Source organism: Magnolia sinica, chromosome 9, assembly GCF_029962835.1.
Source record: "Magnolia sinica isolate HGM2019 chromosome 9, MsV1, whole genome shotgun sequence".
Lineage (NCBI taxonomy): Eukaryota > Viridiplantae > Streptophyta > Magnoliopsida > Magnoliales > Magnoliaceae > Magnolia > Magnolia sinica.
Genome location: NC_080581.1, coordinates 19354792 through 19381536, shown reverse-complemented (window position 1 = coordinate 19381536; position 26745 = coordinate 19354792). Strand labels below are relative to the sequence as shown.

The window sequence follows — 26745 nt, the reverse complement described above, 5'->3', positions numbered from 1 at the left end:
GGCTTTTTTTTTTTTTTTTTTTTAAATTTTAAATTTAATCAAGCTGATATTTTGTAGGTACGGTTCAAATAACTCCCCACCAGATAGGGCTGAAAGTCGAGTGGGTTGGGTTGGGTCGGGTTGGTGCTTAACCCTAGCCCAACTCAAGGTTCCTGTACCTCAACCCTAACCCAACCTTACCCAATCTCAGGTTAGGAATTCTCAACCTACACCCAACCCAAGCGAGCTTGGACAGGTGGTTATATGCTAATATTTTCATTATTACATTAATCTATTATATTTTCAATACCCGTATTATTTTTTGTACCTACGATTTTATTAATTATATACGTAGTTATTTATAGTAAAGAAGTTCATTTAGGAGTTTCAACACCTGGTCAAGGGCACGAGTACCCATAGGTGGTGAAATCCCACTAAGGTGTGAGTGTGTGGTGGTGTGTGTGCATGTGTTAAAATAAATTAATAATAATAAAAAAAAGTTCATTTTTAGTAAACAAACAAATTAAAATATAGGACAACTAATCTTTTAAAAGTCGAGTTGTGTAGCACACAATCTATTCAGGAGAAAGAAATCCGGCATACCTTGTTAGCTTGAGTCACCGAATATGACGTGGACCAATAAAACCCAATGGCATTTGAATTCCCTATGCCTTCAACAGGGACGTTCCACACTCAATTATAATTTATAAGGAACTTATATATTGATCGGGTTCGAGTTGGGTCGGACAACCTGAGCCCAACCCAAGTTTTATCGGGTCGGTGTTTGTATAGCCCAAGCCCAAAACCAAACCCAATACATCCTGCCCAAGGCCAACCCAATGTCGGGTCGGGTTTAACCCGCCCAACTTTCAGCCATACCACCAGCTGGACAGAGGGAAATTACATATACAACACGGTGGGCCCCAACGACCCTGGATTCAGCGAGGTGGGTGCAACCCTGACCTTAGGGCCTACCCCAATGTACGGGTTGTACACCCAGTCCGTCCATCCATTTTGCCAGCTTATTTTAGGGCATGGTCCCAAAAATGAAGCAGATCCAAATCTCAGGTGGACCACAGCACAGGAAGCCAGTGGTGATTGAACACCCACCATTAAAAACTTCCTAGGGTCCATTGTAATGTTTCTTTGCCATCCAACCTGTTGATAAGGTCACAGACCTGGATGAGGGGACAATACAAATGGCGCTTGATTCAAAACTTGTGGCCCTAGGAAGCTTTTAATGGTGAGAAATCAATCCATACTGTGCGGTTCACCAGAGATTTGTATCTGCTTCATTTTTTGGACCATGGCTTAAAATAAGCTAGCAAAATAAATGGACGGTGTGGATATGCAACATATACATCAAGTTAGACTCCACGGTCAAGGTCGCACCCACCTGGCTGGGTACGGGTCATGCTAATCCATGTTCATAAAACAGGTGTGGTAGACTAGTCTGGTCCATCCATCACATGCTACTGGAGAAGGCGACAGCTTCAGTACTTCGTAGCGGTAAGAAAATAGAGAAGAAGGGAAAGGACAAGATTCAAATTCAATTAAAAAATAAGATCCAATTACAAAATTTGGAATACATATAAGGAATGGCCCACATGACCACACTGTTCGTATTCCAAAGATGACTTCTTATATTCCACGCCCTTTGTATTCCAAAGATGACTTTTCATATTCTGAAGAATGTCCTTTCACAAGCATTTCTCAAAGAGAATTAAGTAATTAAGAAATTTAGTTACAAGTTCCCATTTGACGGGGTAGTGCAATGTTTCTTGGGTCCACTCACCACAAGCTAGTATTGATCCAAAGAGCTCAAACAAGAAGAGGCAAAACTCAATTTCACATGATCCGCCTTTCCGATAATTCACTTTCATACACTAGAGAAAAGCTTCGAAGAGGGAATATTTAATGTCAGAAACAACCCGAGGACAACATGAAAGGAGAGATTACCAAAGTGATTTTGCATTCTTTCACATTCAATTCTTTGACTGGGATGTTGTATGCACCTTCCAATACTTCACAAATTGTTGCTGGCTTCGAGTTTCGTTCTTCCCTTCAAATGAAAACAAAATAAAGAATAAAGACAAATGATCATGTAGAATGGATTCGGTATGAATGCCGCATGCAAACTTGCTCAAACTCCAATCTGACACGTGCGAAGGACATCCAATCCACCCATAAGTTGGTCCCCATCATGAAGATCACCAGGAGCAAATAAAAAAAAGAACGCAAGTTCTCACATCAAGCAGGCCACACACGTATGTTGAATTAAACTGTTGATGTGTTTTATAAACCATCTATTGTTTCCATGCATGGAGACCTGCCAGATGAACAGGCACTTGTTTTTTGAATATGTGATCTTCATGGTTGGGCCCAACTAATCCACAGTTTGGATGTGCTACATGTGCCACATTGAAACTAGAGCAAGGTTGCATGTGAATGTCACATGCAAACCAGTTGTAGCCATAGGTGATTGGTCCTCAAACATGCAAAGGATAGATGTAATTGGAATAACTTCATGCCAACACATGACTAAGATAACAACCCTGAGAAAGAAAGTGTAAATATAGTTTCATGAATAACGATCATCATCATCATCTAAGCCTTGTCTGTGATTGGGCTCGGCTACACGAATCCTGTTCCACCATTCCATTATATGTAAGGACCATACCCTCAGTTGAAACCATATTCATCAAGTCTTTCCTTACTGCCTCCACCTATGTCCTTTTTGGCTTACCTTTGACCTTTTAGAGCCTTCAAATTAAACCAAATCACTCCTAACCAGAGCAGTTCTTGGTCTCCATTGCACATGGCCAAAACATCTAAATCTACTTTCCCTCAACTTATTACCTATTGGTACTACTCCTAACTTCACTGGAATGTATTCATCTCTAATTTTAACCTACCTCGTCTTGTTACTCATCCAACTTAACAGACTCATTTCAGTTACAGTCATCCTATGAACATGTTGCTCCTTGACCGCCCAACATCCTGTCCCATAAAGCATGGCTGGTCTTATATCTATCCCAAAAGATTTTCCCTTCAATTTGATTGGCACGTGGCAATCATATAAAACTCCAAAGGAACATCTCCCAACTCACAATCAACCCAAGATACTGAAAATGGTCATTTTGGGTACTTCTTGGCCAACGATCTTAACATATTCCTCATTTTCACTCCTATTGTTACTAAATTGCAATCTGCATACTCTGTTTTAGTCAAACTACTTTTAACATATCCTCTTGAGACTCTTTCTTTCTCAACACCCACCAGACTCTCTCGGGACCCCATCTTATGCTTTCTCCAAGTTAACAAAGACCATGTGAAAATCCCCTATATTTCTCCATCAACTGTCTAAGAAGGAAAGCAGCTTCAATGGTTGTTCTTCACATAAATCCAAACTAATTTTATGATACATTCATCTCACACCTTAAACCTCTGCTCAATCAAGCTCTCCTGACTTATTAGTCCCACTATAGTTAGTGCAAGTTTGTATGTCTCCTTTACTCTTGTAAATAAGTATTGTGGTACTAATCCTCCATTCATTTAGCATTTTCTTCGATCTTAAAATCTTGCTAAATAACTTTATCAACCAAAACAAATCAGTATCTCCCACGCACTTCAAACCTCTATTGGAATACCATCTAATCCCCGGGCCCTTCTTGTCTTCATCTTTTTCAAAGCTTCTTCCACTTTAGATATCCTACTACAAAAGTATACTATGGTCTCCAGCCTCATTTTAGTTTATGATTCTTCTATCCTAATGCCCTCAGAGTTGTCATCATTTAACAAGCTCTGGAAAATCTTCTCCACCTTTAATATCACATTGTCATTAACCAATACACTCCGGTCATCGCTCTTACCTCGTTTCCACAACTTTGAAGGCATCTTTCTCGCCTCTTGTCCCCATTATATTATACAAATCATCATATGCCTTAAGTTTTTGCCTCATTTACTGCTTTCTTGGCATTCCTTTTAGCATTTATATATTCTTCTAAATAATTTTCATCATTTCTATTTGCCGGCAGGCCCTTGAAATAGGATAGTTGATTGAACCTCAAGTGCCCATTCAACCATGAAAATCTTAAAGAATTCCCCCCAAATGAACTTTGCATCATAAAACATATGGGTGTGAGTCTATGTTGTCTTATGTGGAAATTGTCAAGAGAGGATCCTACCGTAAACCATTGTCCAACAAAAAACCACGACACGTGGCGGGGCCACTTGCCCAAAATTGTTGCACCAGGGCAATTACTTCATTGATTTTAGTCAAGCTAACTAGCTTCTTTTTTCTTTTTCTTTTTTTGTGTTAGCTTGTTAGTACACCCCACTGTCAGTTCACACTTCACTGTTAGCCACCCCCACTAGGGATCGATACCAAGACCTCAATGTTGAAACGAGGTATCTTTTAGTCAAGCTAACAAGCTTGAACCCATAAATCCTCCCAGGAACTTCATAATTCCCTTCCCTCTCTCCCTCCCATACACATTTCTATAAAGTTTTGCACTTCAAGCAAGAGGGATGCACCCATGATGTTACTACTTTCCTAATGTTAGCAATCTTACCGAAATTAATGACTATGACTTGAAAAAGAAGAAGAAATTGCTTACATTTCACTCCCACATTATTACCATTTGGTGACTATTAATAGATATCTCGAACACTTGAAAAACCTTCTAATATCAAATTTTATGTTGCTTCTTTTCTTTTCTTTTTTAACTTTCCAATTTTAGTCTCTTAAGCTATGCTGCCAAAAACAGTTTTCGGGGTCTAGTTATGATAGCAATCAATTCTGTAAATCTCAAAACTTGTTCCATATGCCTCTGTTTCATCACCTGGAAGTAGTTAAGAGCAACATGATTAAGTGGACACAAAACAAAACAGAACTATGAAAGCTTTTCTCAACCATGTAAAGGTATTGAAGTAAACAACCAGCTCCTAGGAATAAGGCCTCTATTAATTTTGGCTAAAGCTACTAAAATTTCCAATGCCTCGTCCAATACTGCAATAGATTCTAGTAACTTCAGTGTACTTGTTTGATCTTAAACTTATAGAACAACGTGATGCTTCGTCTTTACGAATAGCTTTGCACAGTCTTAATAGCATGTCCGTATAACAGGAATACATAAATGAAAACCCAGACCAGATCCCTCTATTAAGCTTTGGCTAAAGCTACTAAAATTCCCAATGCCTCGTCCAACATTGCAATAGATTCTACTAACTTCAGTGGACTTGTTTGATCTTAAACTTATAGAACAACGTGATGCTTCGTCTTTACAAATGGCTTTGCAGAGTCTTGATAGCATGTCCATATAACTGGAATACAATAAATGAAAACCCAGACCAGATCATCCTCTCATGCAGAGCTTTCTTTCAAAATAAAATAAAAAATTGATGAATAGGTTATATTTTTCTTATGCAAGGGAGATGCTCCACCTCATGCATCGGAAGAAACAATAATGCAAAGAGCAGAGATATTTTTCTTTAGTGATTGAGAGAAATTTGTGAGATGGAAAGAAAGGGTTCCAAGGACCTATAAAACTCTTCCTTCAAATTCTAAGATATTGACAAAGAAATCAATGAGATCTGTATCTTTTACAAAGAGAAGCAGTTAATACCTTGAACAAAGCGAACATAGTTGCTGATATCCTTCAGCTCTCCTCAAAATTCATTATAATGGTGAGAGCAAATGACCCATCGATGAAACTTGAGAAAGTTACTGTAGATGCTGGCTATCTTCTAGCTCTTGAAAATACATTGTAGTAGATGCTTTCAACTACAAACCCATCCTCGTGTCCTCATCTCAGTTACATTACATAATTAATACAAAAGAATGTAGAAATTCATTGCATATCTGAACCATTTCTTTATTCTTTTGTATTAATTAAAATCTGATAAATTAATGAAAGATAAAAGGTTAATGGCCAAAATGGTAGGGTTAAAAGAAAAGTAGACCCAATATGCTCCTATGATTTCAAGACTATTTAAATAAAGGAACAGAATGTAAATTTGAGATATCTATCATCGAAGGAAAACTCAAATAAAGGGCAAAATATAGTGGGTGTAAGAAATATACAGGAAGCTTTTACACCTCCAGAATCCTGTTGAATATTGCCTAGATCTTCAAATTCCGTTCCGGTGATGTTAGCAGCATCCATTGCCACTGAGGAGGAAGAGAAACCCCAAACTGAAACGCAGTTTTCATCACCTACATAGAATAGCAGGAACCATATAATGTCATCATATAAAATGGTTTGAAGCATAAGAATACGGTATATTTTAAGTTCAACGAAACAAATGGATACATCATGGTGATTAAACTAAGTGCATTATATAAGTATCCCAACAGGAGGGACACAACATCTGTTTAACGACAATGCATAACTTGAAATGTTTGAGATTCCCATGGGCTGCAGAGTGGATTGACTTTTGATTGCTGTAACTGCAGCAAAAAATAGAGTAATAGATTGAGGTGGCGAGTTTGGTATTTCAAAGTGGTTAATGATGCCTATGTATTACTTACAACTATCATCTTGTTACTGCTATTTACATTGTCATGATGTTCTCGGTAATGGTTTCCATCATACATATCCAGAACAAAGAAGGTAGGAGGGAACGCTGCTCTACCTCAACGATATGATCAAGCCAAGGCTCACCAGTCTCTAAAACTCATATTTCTCCATTCCTGTGTGGTCATACTGAGATCCAAGAGCATGAATTATTCAAACAAAAATACATTTTGGACCCATCAGCAAAACTTCTGCAAAAGGCTCAAGGTTCCAAAACTTGGCGAGTGTGGGACTTGGCCAAGTTATTAAAACCTGCATGACTAGTTTGGCTTTGGCCAAAACTAATGACTCTGTACAATGATTCATGACAAATGTATGCATGATTCGGGTCTCTTTCCTCTTCTTTACTCTTTTTTCTCTATCTAGAAGAGAAAAATCAATCTTCATTTCAAATTTTCCAAAAAACCTCTTACAATCTTTTTTTTTTTTTTGGAAAGGTGACGAAAATTTTGTTATTTTTAAAAAAAAGGAAGAAAAAAAAGGGGGGGAAAGACTACAGAAAGCTGGGGCCACTGAGGAAGCAGACCGCCTAAGCAATTAAGAAAAGAAGATTACATCCCTTTAGAGCATCTGAACTAGCAGCCCATTCTATGATCATATTTTTCACCCTACGGACAACAAAGTCCGACAATTTGGACTCATTCCTGAAAGTCCTACAGTTCCTTTCTTCCCAAACTGCCCATCAGATAGCCAGGAGAGATAATTCTCTTTTTTTCCTGATTCCCATTCCAACCCCTCTTACAATCTATCAAACATAGTGTTTATAGAACACCCTAACAAATCTCTAACTAATATTGATAATTAATATGCTAATCACAACTAACCAAAACTAACTCTAACAACATTATAACCTCCTACACAAAAAACTAACAAAGAAAATAAATTACCAAAATAACCCACAAAAGCTCAATATTACAAAAGAACCCAAAATCCTGCCAAAACTACAAATTTCTCTCGATCTTGGCACTTGAGATAAGTGGGGGGCAGATGGGCGCATCAGACCTCCCTGATAAAGAGAACCTATCCACCAGTTCCCATCGTTGTAGCCACTCCTAGAGTCGCCACTGTATGAGATAAGGCATTTGATGTTGAATGCATGTGCAAACAGACGTAAATTTAGAAATAGAGGTGATAGTCGTATCTTTGGGGTCTCGATTGTGCCAAGGTGTCTCGATGTAGGGCCATGGGCCATGATCGGGACATCAAGAAATATGGACGATGAGATAGTCTTGGCCCGATGATCACCTCCTAGTCGAAAAGGAGTCATCCCCAAGTCTCAACCAATGATGATTCTCATGTTGACAAATAACACATACCCAACATCACATGTGTCACAATCAATGCAAACAAACATAGATAACTCAAATTTGTGACTGAAATTTTCAAATAGATAATCGGTGAACAAACTACCGAAGATATCTTCGTCGCCATAGCTTGGGTGAGAGCCAGTCAATGTCAATTCTTTGTAGACATGGATCAAAGAAGTTACATTGCCATTGTTGATCATACTAACTCCCTCGGACTTCTTGTTTAAGTGTTCGCCAATTTGGGAAGCTTTTCCGGCTTAGATTGCTCCAGTGTTAGGAGGTTCTTGTGAAGCATTCAAATTTCGTCGTCATCACCATACACTACCTCATCATTCGAATCATCTTCATAACAATCATAAATCGGATCTCGGGAGATGCTCGACGACTAGATCAAATTTGCATCAAAGATCGGGTATCTTATAATGTTTTCAAACTTGAACAAATTCACGTCATCATAGTTAAAACCATAGATAGCTTCTCCCTCAATGCCATAATAATCGATGGATCCCTTGCCAAAGATTGGATTCTTGTCAAGACTCAATTCTTCAACATGAATGATAGGCACATCCTTGCTCACAAAAGAACACTTGAAAGCTCTAGGCACTGCAGTATCACTCATGGTGTTGAATTCTTCCACTTATTTATACATAATAGTCACAGACAATGATGAGGGCCATTGGAATCCTAACCAACCACACCAACTCTTCAATCCCCAAGATATGAAATGCACATTGTGATATGCTCTACTTAGAATGCAATGCATCGCGTCAACGCCTTAATTTGTCATCTTAGAGACTCGATCTCCTTGTCTTTTGTGTCATGTTTGAATCTCCGACAGCCTCGAATTCAGGGCACCAAGGAAACGTATGGCCGATGTGCTTGGTATCATAGATCACGTTGGGCAAGGTTTTTGATGGAGTAGATTTGCTGTCGGATTTCGAGGCGGGTGTGATTCAAGTGTGTAATTGTATTAGGCTATTGAATGGAAGTCGAGTGGAATCAGATTGTAGGAGTTCGTTATGGTTGTTGTTGATGTCTTGAAATAGTTGTAGTTAGGTAGAGAATGGCGAAGATGGGGATGGTGGGAAAGAGATTTGCGAGGGGAAGTAAACGGTAAATGGGAAGTGAAGATGGAGGGATGATGAAGAAAATTGGCCTAGAAGAGTGGGCCTGCAAGATCCAATGTTCTACACAATATGGGACCTTTGCAAAAGTTAATGATGAACGGCGCAGGTCCAATGGTCTGCCTAACCATTGCAGGAGCAGATGGGTCTGATCACCCATTTGATTCTACGATAAAGATGACCCCAAATTACAATCTACGGCTTGAATCGTATAAGGGCAGGCTAGATGGACATATAAGAAAGGGTACTCACCCTCTCTATATTCTCTTTCAACTCTCGAAATTATGGATGCTTTTTACGAGACAATTCCTTCCCATTTTATAGGGAAGCATCGACGAGTTTGGATGAGGCTGGAGGTTATCCAATCTCACTCTTATTCAATTTGAAGTTCAAAGTTGAATTCAAAATTCGACTTTAAACTATTGAGAGAAAACATGAATGGGTAATGCAGAAAAACTCTCGTGGGACCCACCCACTAGTGATTGCCCACAAGTGGGCCCCACGGGCCCATGTCTAACATATTCCACTCCATTACATTGTGTGATAGGCACAAATAAATTGTCTATCTAGCTCATCTCATAATAACCAAAACCAAACATCATGATTAAAAAAATCAAAGGCAAGGGAACATATGGAACAACGTTATCTTCTCACAGGTGTTTGAGTACTAATTGACCACCTAACTAGCACTCGATAACCCAAGTTTTGCAATACATGTCCTAGTCCGCATGACTACACTGAATGGAGTTAACTCCCAATCTAAAGTACTCGGCCAATAAACGCACTTATCCAACTTATTGAGTTATTTTGAAATTTTGATTTTTTGCAAACATCGATTTGAATTCTTTTAAAATAATACTATAATATATATACTTGTGAAAAGAATATTGTTTGCAAAGATCCGTCAAAAACTCAATATTGCCAGCGGATAAGTCTTCAAGCACGTATTAATAGTTCTAGAAACTTCTTGTAGCTGTCATGGGATCTTCCCCACATATATGTGTAATTTGGAATTGATCAAGCTACTTTCCTAGCATAACTGAGTATGACCAATCAAGGGTCTTTCATCAACATACACTAAAGTACCAACACTCAATCTCATCTTCCTATACACAAGAGGAGGATAACTAAGGACACAAAGTCACCTACGGGACTGGTTACTTGCACGTTGCAATGGTTAGATCGAACCAAAGCAATCTTTAGGTAAAAGGTCCCTACATGTGGCTACAATCCACACCATAATGTAGACATTATTAGATATATGTAGGGTCTACAATACGCAGGTCGTCTCACATGAGGTATGACTCATCTCATATCCTTGCGACCTAGCTTTAATTCAGGCTATAAGATTAATCGCATAAAGAGCAATGGAGCAATTATCTTATTCGATTTGATCAGTCGCATCTTCAATCTTTCAACATTAAAGGTAGATACAACTCACTCATATCCTCATCTTCTATTATTCACAATAAAGGGCGGTTCACACCTCAATGTATGAACGTCACCCCGAATGTACCTCTCTTGTAAATTCAGGGTTGTTCAACCTATGTGTGTGACCAGCCTGCCGACAAATGTAGAAATCCTACATGACCTCAAGACAAATGCTAATGATTTACATACCTAGTCAATATTAGTGCTCAATACTAAACAAAAGGAATGCGTTATTCATAAATGAAATATCAAAGGTACATGATACAAGTATATCACTCAAGCTCTCCTTAATCCCATCTGCTTAATGTGATCCTAAAATAGATCTCTAGCAATAGGCTTTGTCATGGGATCAACCATCATCTCCTTAGTGAGAATGTAATTGAGAGTGGCCTTCTTATCTTTCACTCGATCACAAACCTAAAGATATTTGATCTCAATGTGCTTGGACTTCTTGTGGTGTTTGGGGTCCTTTGTCAAATCAATGGCAGAAGTGTTGTTTATCCTCAACGATATAGGCTCACAAACGCCTAGTATAACACCCAGACCTAGTAAGAATCTACAAACCCATACACATTCTTGAACTGCAACACAACATGTAATGTACTCCGCTTGCATAAATGAAAGGGTTGTAGATGTTTGTTTCTTGCTCGACCATGAAATGGCTCCCCCTCGGAGCAAAAAGACATATCCTGAAGTAAACTTTATCTCATCGCCATCATTACCCTAGGCGGCATCTGAATATCCTTTGAGCTTAAAATTCATGCCTTCAAAACACAACATCAAATCCTTGGTTTCTTTGAGATAGTGAAATATGCATTTGACAACCTACCAATGAGACTGTCTTAGGTTACTTTGGTAACGACTAACTATGCCAACTACATAACTAATATTCGATCTGGTGCAAAGTATAACATATATTAAGCTACCTACTGCACTCGCATAAGGTACTGAGGACATATCCAATTTTTCGTCCTCAATCTGAGGACATGATTTCCTGTCTAGCTTGGTAGTTTTCTCCATAAGAGTTTCAACAGCTTTTGAATTTTTCATCCTAAACCATTACAATCTTCTGTATGTAGGTTTCTTGAGACAAGCCTAACAGTCTCCTAAGGTCGTCCCTAATGATCTATGCCCCGAGAATAAACAAAGATCTTTCATCTCAACGTTCGAGAAAAGTTAATCCTTAATCATCAACAATAGTTATATATCATTACCAACTAGCAGGATATCGTCTACATATAGAAATAGTATCAGAAAAAATCTTGCAGACTATATCATATATACACAATGATCTTCTTGACTCATTGTGAACCCGAAAGTGGTGATGGCTAAGTGGAAACACATGTACCACTATCTTGAAGATTGTTTCAACCCATAGATAGATTTCAACAATTTGTAGACTTTCTTTGAGTGCTTTCTGTCCACATAATCCATAAGCCAACACACACACACACACGGATATATCCAAATCACCATTTAAGAATGCGATTTTTACATCCATCTGACATAACTCTTAAGTCTAAACTTGCGACAATAGACAAGATCATGTGGATCAAGGAGAATTTTGCAATGGTTGAAAAAGTTTTCTCGTAATTAATGCCTTCTTCCTGTGTGAAACTTTTAACAACCAACCATTCTTTGTACTTGTCCACTGTACCATCTGCCTTTCTTTTGAGCTTGATTACCCACTTATTACCTATCGCTTTACGATTGGAAGGCAGATCTATAAGCTCTCATACTTTATTCTTCTCCATGGAGGTGATCTCCTTGTCCGTGGCACCCAATTAGCCAACTTTGGAGACAACAACGCATCCTGATAAAAATCGGGCTCATCATCATCCATCGCAACGCAAGAGTAAGACTGGCCCTCGATATCGAAGTATCTTCAGGGAATCAATCCTCTTTCGCTTCGACGTAACTTAGGAGGCCGCCGAGATGTACTCCCACTGTCCCGACAAATTATAGGAGTATCTCTATTTTGAGAAGCAAAACTCCTACTCTCCTGAAATACATCGGGAATTTCAAAAAGTTCTATAGCAAACTTTTTCTACTTCTGACTAGGTATCTGCCTTCGACGAAGGTCACGTCCCAAAATTCATCTCGGTCCATCCTCCATAGTCCTCATAAACTAAAACGTGTCCATTTTAGTGCATAGGATACCTAATGAATATGGACTCAACAGTTTTACTATCAAGTTTACTTCTATGTGCAGTAGGCAACAAAACATATCCTATACATCCCCAAGGCCATACACATAGATTAGCTAGAGAAGGAATACTCTCAATCTATACCTCATATAAGGTCTTAAGAATGGATTTAGACAAGACACAAATAGGATGTAGACGGCTATTAGCAGCATCTTCCTAGAATGTGATAGAGATTGGCATGTGCCATCATCAATCTAACCGTGTCCAACAATGTCATATTATCTCTCTGCAACTCCATTTTGTTATGGAGTATAAGCCATAGTGTATTGTCGGACAATGACAACTTTTCACGATATGGTTTAAACGTTTCTAATTTGTAGTCGCCACCTCTATCCAATCTAAGATTTTTAATCTTTTTCTCAAATTGATTTTTTACTTCAGTTTTGTATTTGAGAAAACACTCAAAAGTCTATTTGTGTGAGATGAGATACACTTATCCATAGTGCGAGTAATCGTCAACGACAGTGACGAAGAATTGGCATCCATTTCCAACATGTACATTCAAGGGCCCACGGATATTCGAATGGATTATCTCTAGCAAACCCTTGGACCTGGCCACTTTAGGGAATGATTTCTTAAAAGTCTTTCTGAACACGGAGTGTTCACAAAATGCTAAATCAACTTTGGATAATGAAGCTACTAGACCAAAACATGATAGTCTTGTCATACAATCATTTCCAATATGTCCTAACCTCGTGTGTCATTTTATAGATTCAGATACTACAGATTCATTCGACATGGCAAATAAAGCAAGAGGTGTATCATCAATCTATGTCTAAAATAAATAACTCTAAAATCAAAGTTCCCTATGCAAAGATGAGGTTATTGGGTCTTTATGAAACTCATCCCGGAAAAAATGAATATCAAAACCTGTTGTGCAAATGCCTTAGATTCTGGACAGACAAGTAGTCGAAGCAAGGCTATGTCAGTCAGACCGACAGACTGTCGGTCCGACCCACAGAGTGTGGGTTTTCTTAGGTGCATAATAGAGTTTTGTTAGTCCGACCGATGGACTCTGATTAAGTTATGCGGTTTTGCGCAAATAGGGGTGTTTAAGCTTAATTGTGATTATGGCTTGATATTACAAGTGTTTTTTCTCTCTACGGGCAAGGATTTTGTGAGGTGAGAGGATTCTCTACACTTGTAAAGGCTTGAGATGGAAATTTCTCAAAAGGCTAGGGTTTTCCCAGATGCGCATCGCAAGGGGAGATTGGGTGATTCTATAATCAGAGAAGATAAGTGGTGTAAACTCTAAGGCTTCTGATTATAGTGGAGATCTCTATCACTTTGTGCCATGGTTTTTTTCCCGCAAGGGTTTTCCACATAAAATCGGTATGTTCTATGTTTGTTTGCTTGATTGTTTTGGTTATTCTAGTTATTGTGATTATTCTATCTTCGTTCAACGTGCTTCCACAAAGTGGATAGATTGACAATGGTATTAGCTCCGAATTTCTAGTACCTAAGGTTGATCCAGATTTGTCGTGGCTCAAAATTACATCATAGTGGTGTAAGATAAGAGCCGGTTAAGTCCAACAAAGTGGTATCAGAGAATCAGGTTAAGGACGTTCGGGAATTCAACGAATATGTCAGGGTCGAAGTTCGATATACAAAAATTCAATGAGAAGAACAATTTTAGTTTGTGGTAGCAAAAGGTTATAGATATTCTAGTATCAGAGGTTGAGCAAGGCGTTGTTGGAGACTAAACCGGAGGAGATGTCGAAAGATGACTGGAGCAAACTTGGGGGAGAAGGTTATGAGCACCATTCGTCTATGTCTGTCGAATGAAGTCATGTACAACGTTCTGGACGAGAAATCGCCCCTGGAGATGCGAAAGAAACTAGAAGACCTATACATGGCGAAGTCCCTCTAATGCAGGGGCATTTTCACACTAGGCTCGAGTGGGGTTGCCTATGGAATGCAGGGGCACACTCGAGGTGGGCGGCCCGTGTGAGGCGAGCCCCACCCATGTGAGGCTAGTGGCTTGTGTGAGTCAATACTCATGTGATTTGGGGCCCACGAGGGGGGTTCGGCCAAGGCCCTAACCCATGAGATATGGGGCCTGGGCTATGAGATAAAGGGATTGATTCGCCATGCTCTAACAATTCGAGCTTTTAGAGCAAGTGGTTAATTATCCTGCATCAAATTGGTATCAGAGCGGGAGGTCTTGTTTTCGAGACTCCTTACCGGAGGTGATTAATGTAGGAGCATTTTCACACCGGGCTCGAGTGGGGTCGCCTATGGGATGCAGGGGCACACTCGGGGTGGGCCGCTCGTGTGAGGCGGGTGGCTCGTGTGAGGCGGTACCCATGTGATTTGGGGCCCACGAGGGGGTTCGGCCGAGGTCCTAACCCATGAGATATGGGGCCTAGGCTATGAGATAAAGAGATTGATTTGTCGTGTTCTAGCAGTTCGAGCTTTTAAAGCAAGTGGTTAATTGTCCTGCATCACCCTCACTAATAAGTTGTTTGTGAAGAAACAACTTTTCGAGCTACAAATGAAAGATCCGATCTCTTAAAATACCTTAATTCGCTTACCAAGATATGTAGTGAGTTGTTAAGGTTCGGAGTGATGATCGAGGATGAAGATAAAGCAGTGCTACTTTTAGCATCGCTTCCCAAATCATATGACCATCTCGTCATTACTATGTTGTATGGGAAGAATACAATGAAATTGGATGAAATAATCACAGTTCTCGTTTTTAATGAGATGAGGAAGAAGTCAAGCGATGAGGACTCTCAGGCGGAATGGCTAGTTGCAAAAGGGGGTCAAGGACATGGGAGATCCGCGAAGAGATCTCAGTCGGACAGGAAGAAAGTCTAAATCGAAATCAAAGGCTAAGGACGAATACTTCTATCGTGGCATGAACGGGCACTTCAAGAGAAACTACCAGAAATGGATAGATGACTTAGAAAGTAAAGGTAAAAAGAACGTGGGCGAATCAACTAGCGTAGCGAAAGAGAGCTCAAAAGGAGATCTCCTCTTAGTCTCCTCAAGTACGAGCCATCTTTTAGATACTTGGATGCTCGATTCAGGATGTTCGTATCACATGTGCCAGGATAGGACTTGATTTGATTCCTACAAGTCCTATGATGGTGGGAGTGTTCTGATGGGGAATGGCGCTACATGCAAGGCCATCAGAATAGGGACCATCAAGGTAAGGATGTTTGATGGAGTCGTATGTACTCTAGCTGATGTCAGGCATGTCGATCTAAAGAAAATTTTGATATCCTTGGGGGTTTTAGATACGAAAGGTGCACGTTCACCGCATATGACGGTGTAATCAAGGTCGCCAGAGGTGCAATGGTGTTAATGAAGGAACATAAGACGGGAAATTTGTACATTGGGAGCACGGTTATAAGTAAGGCCGCTACCACTTTACATGCAGAATCAACACAGATGACACTAATCTATGGAATATGCAGCTAAGGCATATTAGCGAGAGGGGCATGATGGAACTCCATAAACAGAAACTGTTGAAGGGAGTTAAGATGTGCAAGGTGGATTTCTATGAGCATTGCATCTATGGGAGGCAATGCGGGGTAAGGTTCAAGTCTGCTACACATATTAGCAGCGGGATGCTCGATTACATGCACTCTAATATCTAGGGGCCAGTGACAGTACCGTTTAAGGGAGGAGCACGATATCTCGTGAGCTTCATATACGATTACTCAAGGAAAGTTTGAGTCTACTTCTTAAAGAACAAGTCTATAAGTGTTCGCCAAGTTTAAGGAATGGAAGGCGGAAGTAGAGAAGCAAACCAGGAAACAGGTTAAGTGTCTCAGGTCAGATAACGGTATAGAGTACATAGAAGCGGAATTCATGAAATTCTGCAAGAAACAAGACATCACAAGGCACTTCTCAACTCTATGGACCCCACAATAGAACGGGGTGGCAGAGAGGATTAACAGAACTTTGTTGGAGATGGTAAAAGTATGCGGTTGCATGCAGGGATGCCTAAAAGCTTTTAGGCAGAAGCGATTAACATGACATGCTATATTGTGAATCGGTCACTATATATAGTACTGAACTCCAAGGTTACAAAGAAAGTCTGAATAGGCAAGGACATCGATTTCTCAGGATTGAGGATCTTCAAGGGTCCAGCATTCGCCCATGTGCAGAGTAGACAAAGGACGAAGTTGGATCCCAAATCTAGAAAATGCATCTTTATCGAGTATGAGAAAGGTGTTAAAGGTTATAAGCTTTGGGATGTAGTTTCTCAGAAGGCGGTCATAAGCAGAGATGCCATCTTCAATGAGGCATATATGTTGAAGGCCAACAAGGACGCTACAGAAAAGTCGGAAACACTTGGTAATGCGGAGAAATTGTTGGCGTAGGTGGAGCCAATTGAGTAGATTATCGAAGGAAAAATTCAGCAAAGGCAGGATACTGACCAAAACAATCAGCAAGATACCCAGGAAAGTATAACTAGGAATAGGGAGAGACGAACCATTAGAGCCCCAGTTCAATATGGGTTCAAGGACATGGTTTTTTTCGCATTATTCACGGGTGAAGATCACCTTTCAAGAGGTTAGGTCTAGAAATGATGGTGAGAAATGGATGTTGAGCATGGCGGAGGAGATGGAATCTCTACATAAGAATCAGACATGAGAGTTGGTGGAACTTTCAAAAGGTCAAGACGACTATAGGGTGCAAGTGGGTATTCAAGAAGAAAGAAGCATTAATGGAAAAAGAGGGAGAAAAGTATAAGGCACGACTTGTAGCAAATTGGTACTCGCAGAGGGAAGAAGTATATTACAGTAAGTTCTCTCCAGTTGTGAAACATACGTCAATCAGGGTGCTACTGGCTATGGTAGTGGAATCCAATTTTGATTGGAGCAACTCAATGTGAAGACAACATTCCTTCATGGGAACTTGGTGGAAGTCATTTACATGAGGCAACCTAAAGGATTCCGGGAGCTTGGTAAGAAAGATCACGTGTAGGCTGAAGCAATCTCCAAGGCAGTGATACAAGCAGTTCGATTCCTACACAGTGGAGATTGGCTGTGTCAGATATGAGTACGATTGCTGCATATATTACAGGGTGCTTGAGGATGGGACCTACATTCGACTGATGTTTTACATTAATGATATGTTGATTGCTGCATAGGATAAGAACGAGATATTCTTGCGTAAGTCTCTGTTAAGCAAGGAGTTTGACACGAAGGATCTGGGCGTTGCGAAGAAGATCCTAAGCATGGAGATTCACAGTTTTTACAAATGAGCATATTATATTAGACTTTCTTGGCTTCTTCTTTCCTTTCCTCTTCTTGGGATTATAAGGTGTCGTGGACTTCTGTTCTTGGTCATTCTTCTTCACCTTCTTGCAAGGTTTGGACTGCCTCCTTTTAGATTTCCACTTGTGGGTCTCTGTTACAAAGGCCTTGGCTGTACCTAGCTAAAGTACATTCAGTACAACCTCGCGTACTAAGTAGCCACAAAAATCTTTGAACGTAGCAATAAAATCAGTGTGGTTCAAAATTCTTTTGAATTGGGCCCACGATTCAGGCAAGAAACAATGCATAGCGATTATCTTTTGATTTTCAGTCAATTTACACCCTACGTTCCTAAGGGCACCTATCATCTACTCCATCTTGAGAATATGATCTTGAATGGGCCAACCGACTAACACTTATATTCCTTGAACTCGCACATCCGACTTCTACACATAGGCATTAGCCAGTGCATCCCATATCCCTTTAGCGGTGTTATGCACATCATACGTAGGTATGAGCTCCTTTTGCATGGTGCTAATTAGGACTTTATGGGCTGAACGATTTTGTTTACGCCACTTATTGTAGCGATTCATTGTGGCCCTATGTTCTGTTAAATTTCTGTTCTTACCCATTATAGGTTCCTCTCGAACCTCATCTAGAGTATGCAAAATGTCGTCCTCATCCAAAAGGCATCTCACCACGTAAGACCAGTCTTCATAGTTGTTGTCGTTGAATCGTTGACCCTTGAGTTGTTCGGTGATTAATGCCTTGGTGAACATCTCTACATTGAATTAAATAAACTATTCAGTTATGATTTAAGGTATTGACACTAATTATCAACATTTCTTCTTATAATTCAAATTTTCAAGTCATAAAAGTGATCAATCCATCTTAGAAGAGATCTGAAAGTCCACATACCCAAATGGGCAGTGCAGATCAATCAAATTCTTTAAATTAAGATGAAAATTATGCTTTTACGACAATCTATTTGTATAACTCACAACCCACCATTATGGGTGCATGCATCGTTTGGTGGAGGAATCTAGCTCCCACTTAGGTTATTCACAACCTTTTAATCTAGAGATCATTCTAGCACTAATTATTCAATTTTCTAATGAAAAATGGGACATTGATCTAAACACATCAAGCCTAATTATTACATATATTATAATCTTATCATAAGATTTAAAGAAAAAAAGTGCTAAGATGAATAAAAAAATCCGATCATTACCATTGATTGTGTACATTCGCGATGGATCCGCTCATCATCGTTAATGATCACCGTTGATGATGGATCCTTTCATCAATGTTGATATCACAGTTGATGAAGGTTCCGATCACTAGTGGACCCATAATCAATAGTGATTAGACAGATATCGAGAGGGATCTACATTCCTACACACACACATGTGCAATAATGTAGGCACACTTACATTTATAATCAAGGGACGGGTGGGGTTACACAGTTTGGTCATCGTGTTCCAAAACATGCGGCCCACCTTATATCACATATATGAACATGATCACAATATCAAAAAATCATAATAACATTCATTTAATTCAAAATTTTATCATATTATGTCCTTTTATTTTAATACATATATCAATCATCACCATTACAAGAGATCTTAACCATTAATCTCAAAAACAAATCCCAAAAAAGGACTGCACCATCAGTTAGATCTCGTAAAAAAACCCAAGTCACTTCTTATACTTGGACTAAATCAGCCCCCGAATGGCCGATTAAATGCCCTTTGAAAGATACACTTAATCTTTAAGATAGGTGGTTTGGGCATCTAATCCGGCCCATTTCAATTTGTGCATAAATGTGAGGCCCATTAAGGTTGTCCAACCACTCAAAGGAAGCATAAGATGGTGATGCAGGACATGGTCCCCAAATTTTGGAACAATGATTGAAAATTGTGGTATCACTAAAACCATCAAAATGCCATCATAATGGTTAATGGGCTTGTACTCAATTTTTGCACCCGCTTGTAATTAGAGGCCTTGGACAACACTTAAACAAGAATCAAATCTTTGTATCAGTTTTAATTCAAGTGGGAGAATAGATTAGATCAGTCCCGGGCCATCTAGTTTACAAGAAAACCCAGATAAATGGTCCTAAATGCGAGCAAGCCCAAAAAACCATGATTTTGGAACATCTCAAAACAACCCAATTCCTCTTCTTCTTTTTTTTAAAGGACTTTCACTTGTAAAGGGACCTCAATAAAAATCTATTTGGGCTCTAGAATGGGGTTGAAAACCCACTTCTACATACCTGGAACAAGTCAGACCTGCAAATATGCCCGAATCCAGGCCCAACTGTCTCTTTTCTTCTTCTTTGCTTATCTCTCTTCTCTAGGGTTTCAACAGAAAACCCATCACACAGAAAAAAAAAAAATCCCAATTCCATTTATAATAGGAACTTTTTTTTAGTGGAATGGGCTTCCATTGTCGCAGCGGTGGCAGCCATGACTGTTGCTGCGGGCGACAGCTTGCATGGAAGAGAGAGTCAAAGAGGAAGTGAGAGAGAGAGAGAGGGTTTAAGAGAGAAAACCCCGTGACAGTGGCAGCCGCTTGAGGCGCTGGCGACGACCATGGCTGCTGCTAGCAGTGGCGATCATGGCTGTTGTCGCTGCCCATTGTGGCGACGACGACCAGATCCTACCAAAACACGGAAAGAGAGCAAGGAGAGATGAGAGAGAGAAAGTTCGAGAGGAAGAGAGGCAGAGGCAGTGCCCATGGAAGCTGTTGCCACCGCTGCCTTTGGTAGTGGCAGCCAGCGACGCCGGATCGACTGGCAGCCAGAATTTCTTCATGTTGTTGTTAGGGTTTTTAAGCACCAACAATCACCCCTCTCCTCTGTTTCTTTTCCTTTCCAATCCAATTTCAATCTCTCTCTCATCAAAACTCATTTATTTAATTTTTTTCAGATATAATTTCTGAATTGAAACATTATATCTCATAATCTCATCCCATGTGATGAGGCCCATTGTGATGCCTATGAGCACTGTTTTAAATATCAACGTATCGACCGATATATCCCACTACATATCTTGTATCCCACTAGTGCGATACAAAACGCACAAGTAGTGCGATATATCCCACGTGTTCGATATAGTGAGCATTTTCGAATTTCAATGCTCTTATTTTCTGTAAATCATGATAAATTAGTGTCAAATTCTTACAAATTCATGATTTTTCATGTTCTACATGGATTGGGAGCTTCGATTTCGAGATTTGGAGGAGATGGGCCGAGTTACGAAAAATCGAAAAAAAATCAAAGTTTCCCAATTTCTCGCAAATCGTTTACAATCTGTGTTCAAACATCACATCAAACATGTCTGTAACCTAATCTAGTGATTCTTCTTTTGCTTTTGATGTATTGCTTGTGTTTCCATGCGTCTTCTTACATTTATAAATTATCTGAATAGACATCGAATATACTTGCATCAATTCATTTAGACAATGCATAGATTAGGAAGGACCCCAAACAAAAAAAAAACAAAAAAAAAACATATTATGTGTACTTCTTTTTTGTTATGTTTTGATTTATTAGTGTGTATTGATGTCTTTTTTAACAATCACCGAAGTTTCATCAAAAAATTCAACCAATTTCCCAATGTTTCCCCATGTTTCCAACAACAACGATGCATTACACAATACAACCGATATATCCTCTGCGATAACCAATACGTATCCGTATCCCAAGAATGCGATACGTAACATGATACCGATATTTCAAATACTGCCTATGAGGCTCTTATGTGAGGCCCATTGTGAAGTGTGGCCCATTGCACTGTATATATGAGGCCCAATTGGGATATGCGAGTCCACCATGATGAGTGTGGTAATGTTTATGATGCCCATCTATCTCCTAGTTAGTACAAGGACTATGGGCCCCCATTATAGGATAGGTCCTAAATGAGCCACACCTTGGGAGCAATGGTGGTTAAATGTCCCCGTTGTACACCTCCCTAAGGCCCATTGTTAGGCCCATTCTCATCTTCCCTTAGTGGGCTAACTCAAATCGTTGGGCCCCTACTGTTATTAGCATGACCCATCTCACCTTATTGGGCTAACCCCAAACTGTTGGGCCCCCATTATAGATTGTACTTCCACCATGACTTATAGAGCCCATCTTATGCTTATTGGGCCCTTATGAAGCCCAGATTGCTACGTGATGGGACGGGCAAGGAAGCCCACTCCTTGATCTTAGGCCCATTCTTGATATGAGTAGGCCATCTAGGCCCATCGTTGATATGAGGAAAGTACATCATCACCGTAGATGGAAGGATCGGTGGTATCAGATTTGGTATATCCACTGTTGAGGACCGATCCTCATGTTACAGATTAGATCTATTGTCCTTTTATGGACCCCACCATATATAGGCCGATTATTGATTACGACTATATTAGTATATGCACTGAGTATGTGTTAGCATAGCATTATGATTGTATAAGGTCATTGTGAGGTTTATTGTGATTATATGAGGCCCCATTGTGTGATTGCATGAAGCCCATTGTGACCATGTGAGGCCCATTGTGATCGTATGAGGCCCATTGGGATTGTATGAGGCCCATTGTGATTGTATGAGGCCCATTGTGTGATTATATGAGGCTCATTGTGATTATATGAGGTCCATTGTGATTATGTGAGACCCATTGTGATGGAATGAGGCCCACTATGATTGTATGAGGCCCATTATTATGGTATGAGGCCCATTGTGATTGTATGAGGCCCATTGTGATTGTATGAGACTCATTGGGATTGTATGAGGCCCGTTGTGATTGTATGAGGCTTGTTATGATTGTATGAGACCCAATTGTGATGTATGAGGCCCATCATATGTGTGAGGACCATTATATGCGTGAGGCCCATTGTATGTGTGAGGCCCAATTGTGATGGTGTGATGCCCACCATGTGCAGGTGATTATGTGCACACCACCCATCCACTTATACGGGCCATGGGCCGTCTTATACCGGCCCACCATGATGTATGTAATTATAATCATGCTTGGTATACTTCATGATACATGCCCATACGCATCATCTGCATGTTTGTTACGAGGAGTGATTGAGCATAACATGTGCCATTGGGCTAATTGTTTATGGGACTCCCTGAGAGACGGAGTTGCCCCACATGAGCGTGCGGTACGCGCAAGTTTGATGCATGACCGGATGGTATAACTTATGCATCTCGTATTTTGTGATATGATCACCGTACGCTGTAGCAACATCAGGGTCGTGGCCCCCACAAGCATATCGTAGATGGCCAGATGGGACATCGAAAATACTTGGTTCTAGCATATGGGCGCGATAGATGTCCCTGGGTGAAATTTCCTAAACCCCTGAGGCCAGGGGATGACTCCAACGTCTAGACCGAGTGGATATATATGAGCGCGGGAGGGCCGTATACCAGTAGGTCGCGTTTCCCACTGTGTCATGGTCGGTTGGAAGTGGGTGTAGTCTTACCCGCCTGAGGGAGTAAGCAATGTTAGGTTGAGTCTGACCAACTCATAAATGGGTCCGCTATCGACGACCCGGGCCAATATTAATAGGCGAATAGTGAGGTCTCTTCCACTTACCCAGTTGTGCGCTTGATAGGGCAGCAAGCTGGTGTGGAGTGTACTAGACCCCGGTGATGATCCCAAAGAAGTACGGTGGCATTTGGTTTACCACGACCCCGCATTGTATACTCTGATATTGTACTACTCATGGACTTGTCAGTATTTCTGCTTACTCTGATATCGTATGACTCATAAACTTGCCAGTATTTCCGACATTGTATAATTTATGGACTTGTATTGTATATTTGGCACCTGCGTTGCGCACACACGTACACCACCCTCTAAGCTTTCTATAAGCTTATGCACGATAGATGCATGCAGGTGACGTTAGGACGCAGCCAAGCTGAGGCAGGAGCGTGCGGCAGAGCTTCTGGAGTTTTTGATATCTATCTTGTATTTCCCTTCCGCAATATACTTAAACGCTTTGATTATAGTGGATATGTGGTGATGTTATTTGCGACTTGGTTATGTTTATGGTTATGCTTCTTACAAAAAAAAAAAAAAAAGTTCATGTTTAAAATCCTCCTTGTAGGATCCCAGGATCGGAACCTGGCATATGGCTGTCAGGAGCCAAGAATGGAGTGCTATGAAGGCTGTCGGCACCGGATTCGGCGATCGGAAATTTTATAAGCCCGGTTTCCAAGTTTGGAGCATGACAGGAGTTAGTATCAGAGCATAACTTGGGAATACCTGAGGATAACATCACAAATCTACTATGAACTTAGGACGATTAGGTCCCGAGTGCGTGACCTTCTGATTTAGTTTTCTAACGTGTCTTCGAGAGTTCTCAAGGCTGATAGGCCCCTTTTTCCTTCCTGTAGGACATGGCGCCTAATAGAGCAACCTGAGCGACTCTCGCTCCACCACCCGCGGTTTTGGCTCCCCCACCTAAGTCTCCTGTTTCCGCTCCCGAGACTCCTGTAAACCCTGCGCCCCCGTCCGAGACTAGTGTCACCCCTACTGTGCCCGTAAGTGGTGACCAGTTACAGCAGATGTTGCAGGTTAACTGCAGCCCTCCAGGGGCAGGGTAAGCGCCCCGCTGAGACCCCGGAGCAAGCAGAGCAGGAGCGCGCGAGCACCCTCTTGCAAGATTTCCTTCGGCTCGATCCCCCACGATTTCAGGGAGAGCCAGATCCGTCTGTAGCCGAGAGATGGCACTCCCAAGTGGAGAAGATGTTTGAGACCATGAGATGTACGACCCAGTGTATATACTTGAGGGTGAGGCAAAGCATTGGTGGGCCTCCATCGCCCATGCTGCAGGGCCAGATTTCATTTGGACATGGGAGGACTTCGTGGATCGGTTTGACCAGCAGCATTTCCCCGACCACATTCGTTAGCAACGTGCACTGGAGTTCGAGACTCTGGTACAGCGAGATATGACTGTGGCTCAGTACGCGGCTCACTTTGTCATGCTTTCTAGATTCGCGCCATATTTGGTTGATGATGTGGGGCGAAAGGCCCGTCATTTCGAGAACAGCTTGCGTTACGGTCTCCGAGGCCGTGTTGTTGGGCATGAGCTCCCGACTTTTGAGGAGGTAGTACGAAGAGCCCATATTTATGAAACTGAGTGGGACGATTCGCAGAGGGATCGTGATCAGAGAAGAGGCCAGAAGAGGCAAGCCCCCTCCAGTAGCTCCTAGCAGCAGCAATGTCGACGGCCGCAAAGGCACAGGAGCAGCCCAACCGTCCGAGCATCGGCAACAACCCTAGCACCATCTCCAAAGCAGTTCGCTGGTATCCGTCATCGATGCGGTGTGACGGGACACCGTTGGCGGGAGTGTCCCCGCCTTCAGCACTAGCAGCAGCGACAGCAGCTCCTACCACCGAGACCCCAGCACCAGCCGTAGCAGCAATGACCACAGAGGAAACACACCTCCCAACAGGCCCAGGGCAGACTTTATGCAGCGCAGCAGGACCCTCAATCGTCAGGAGGAGTCGCCGACGATTCGTGCAACCAGGCCTTAGGACCATCTTGTTAGATTAATCATTAATGAGATTCTGAGGCTGTAAGGTATCCCAATTTCGATTGTTTCTGATCCGGGATTTGTGGTTCAGTAGGGGTCACCATGGTGTTGATGAGGCGTCTTAGGAGAGCAAGGTTGAGATTAGAGAGCGCTATCCCCATACTTTTGTAGATTGATTGTGCCTACACACACACACACACACATATGATGCTTCTTCTCTTGTCTATTCTGCAAATTTTGAGGACGAAATTTTTATTAGGAGGGGAGAGCTGTCAAGCATGTGTCCTAGTGACCATTCCGTTCCTTAGGACCTCGTGATCCTCCCGGTCGAATACCGGCGACCTGCGACCTGTAGATAACGTTTGTGAGCAACCCTGAGTTGCACCCTGTCAACCCGAGCCGACTCAACCCGAGACCTATGCCATTGCGACCGCCTCGTCGCCGCGTTTTCAACGCCGCGTCCCGTACGTCAATGCGACGCTTAAATCTTAAGATGTGGACCGCGCATTATAATAGCCGTAGACCGCACGTTGCAGGACCCACCTATCCCATGTAGCACCATTTCCTAAGCAATCATGATGCCTAGGCTAGGATGACATCATCCTAGCTTTAGTCACCTCACCCTAGCCATAATTACCTACGAGCAATAATTTCTCCCTTCCTTATGAATCAAAACTAATCATTGCCTAGGAAAGACCACCCCTCTCTTATCTCTCTCCCTCCCTCTTTCGTCTTCATTCTCTATTTTTGCAAGGGGCTTGGACGTTCATGAGAGCTTCATTTTCCAGCCACTTTCTAATTTGATCTCCGTCAATCCAGCCCTCCAAACCCCATCTCAACCATTAAATCTCTTCCCTTAGAGCATTAGAACCTAGTGGTGGAAGAAGAAGTTCAAGATCCAAGGTGGGTGATTGTTTAGGACTAGATCTTGCTTTTCTTTATTAGATCTTTGTTTTTTATTGCTTAGGATCATGTAGGACCCACCAATCAGTAGTAGAGATCCTACTTGACCCTTTAGATGTGGCTAATGGCCCATCCTTGATACATGCATGATCCATGATGGGGCCATTCTCCATGGACCCCATCATGATGTTTTGAGTTAATCCATGCAATTGATGGGTCATCTAGACCCTTGATTTATAGTGGGGATGGCATCCCCACCTTGATTTACTGATTTGAGGGCCATACAGTGCATGGGACCCATCTTGATGAATATATGATATAAGATGTAGATCCTAGAGGGACCCATAGTGGCGGAGCCCTCTCTCTCTCTCTCTCTCTCTCTCTCGATCCTTTGCATGATGGCCCACCTAATGCATGTTGTTATCCATGCATGGGATGACCACATATCCAGATTTTTGGGACACCTTG

General features: G+C 41.3%; 1 protein-coding gene across 6 annotated transcripts in view; it reads right to left on the bottom strand.

Moving 5' to 3' along the window:
- Positions 1–1800: 1800 nt before the first annotated feature.
- LOC131257018 (uncharacterized) overlaps positions 1801–26745 on the bottom strand; it is a 79453-nt gene continuing 54508 nt past the window's right edge. The window contains exons 14-16 of one of the 6 annotated variants that reach the window (XR_009177050.1): positions 6065–6196; positions 5607–5764; positions 1801–2041 (exon numbers count right to left, since the gene is read on the bottom strand). Coding sequence is in view for 4 of the 6 variants with exons in the window: in XM_058258178.1 (XP_058114161.1) it covers positions 1965–2041; positions 6065–6196 (209 nt within the window). In the remaining 2 variants the exon portion in view is untranslated. Of the gene's footprint in view, positions 2042–5606; positions 5880–6064; positions 6197–26745 lie in introns of those variants that run through there. The other 5 variants (XR_009177049.1, XM_058258178.1, XM_058258180.1 and 2 more) reach the window with 5 other exon arrangements.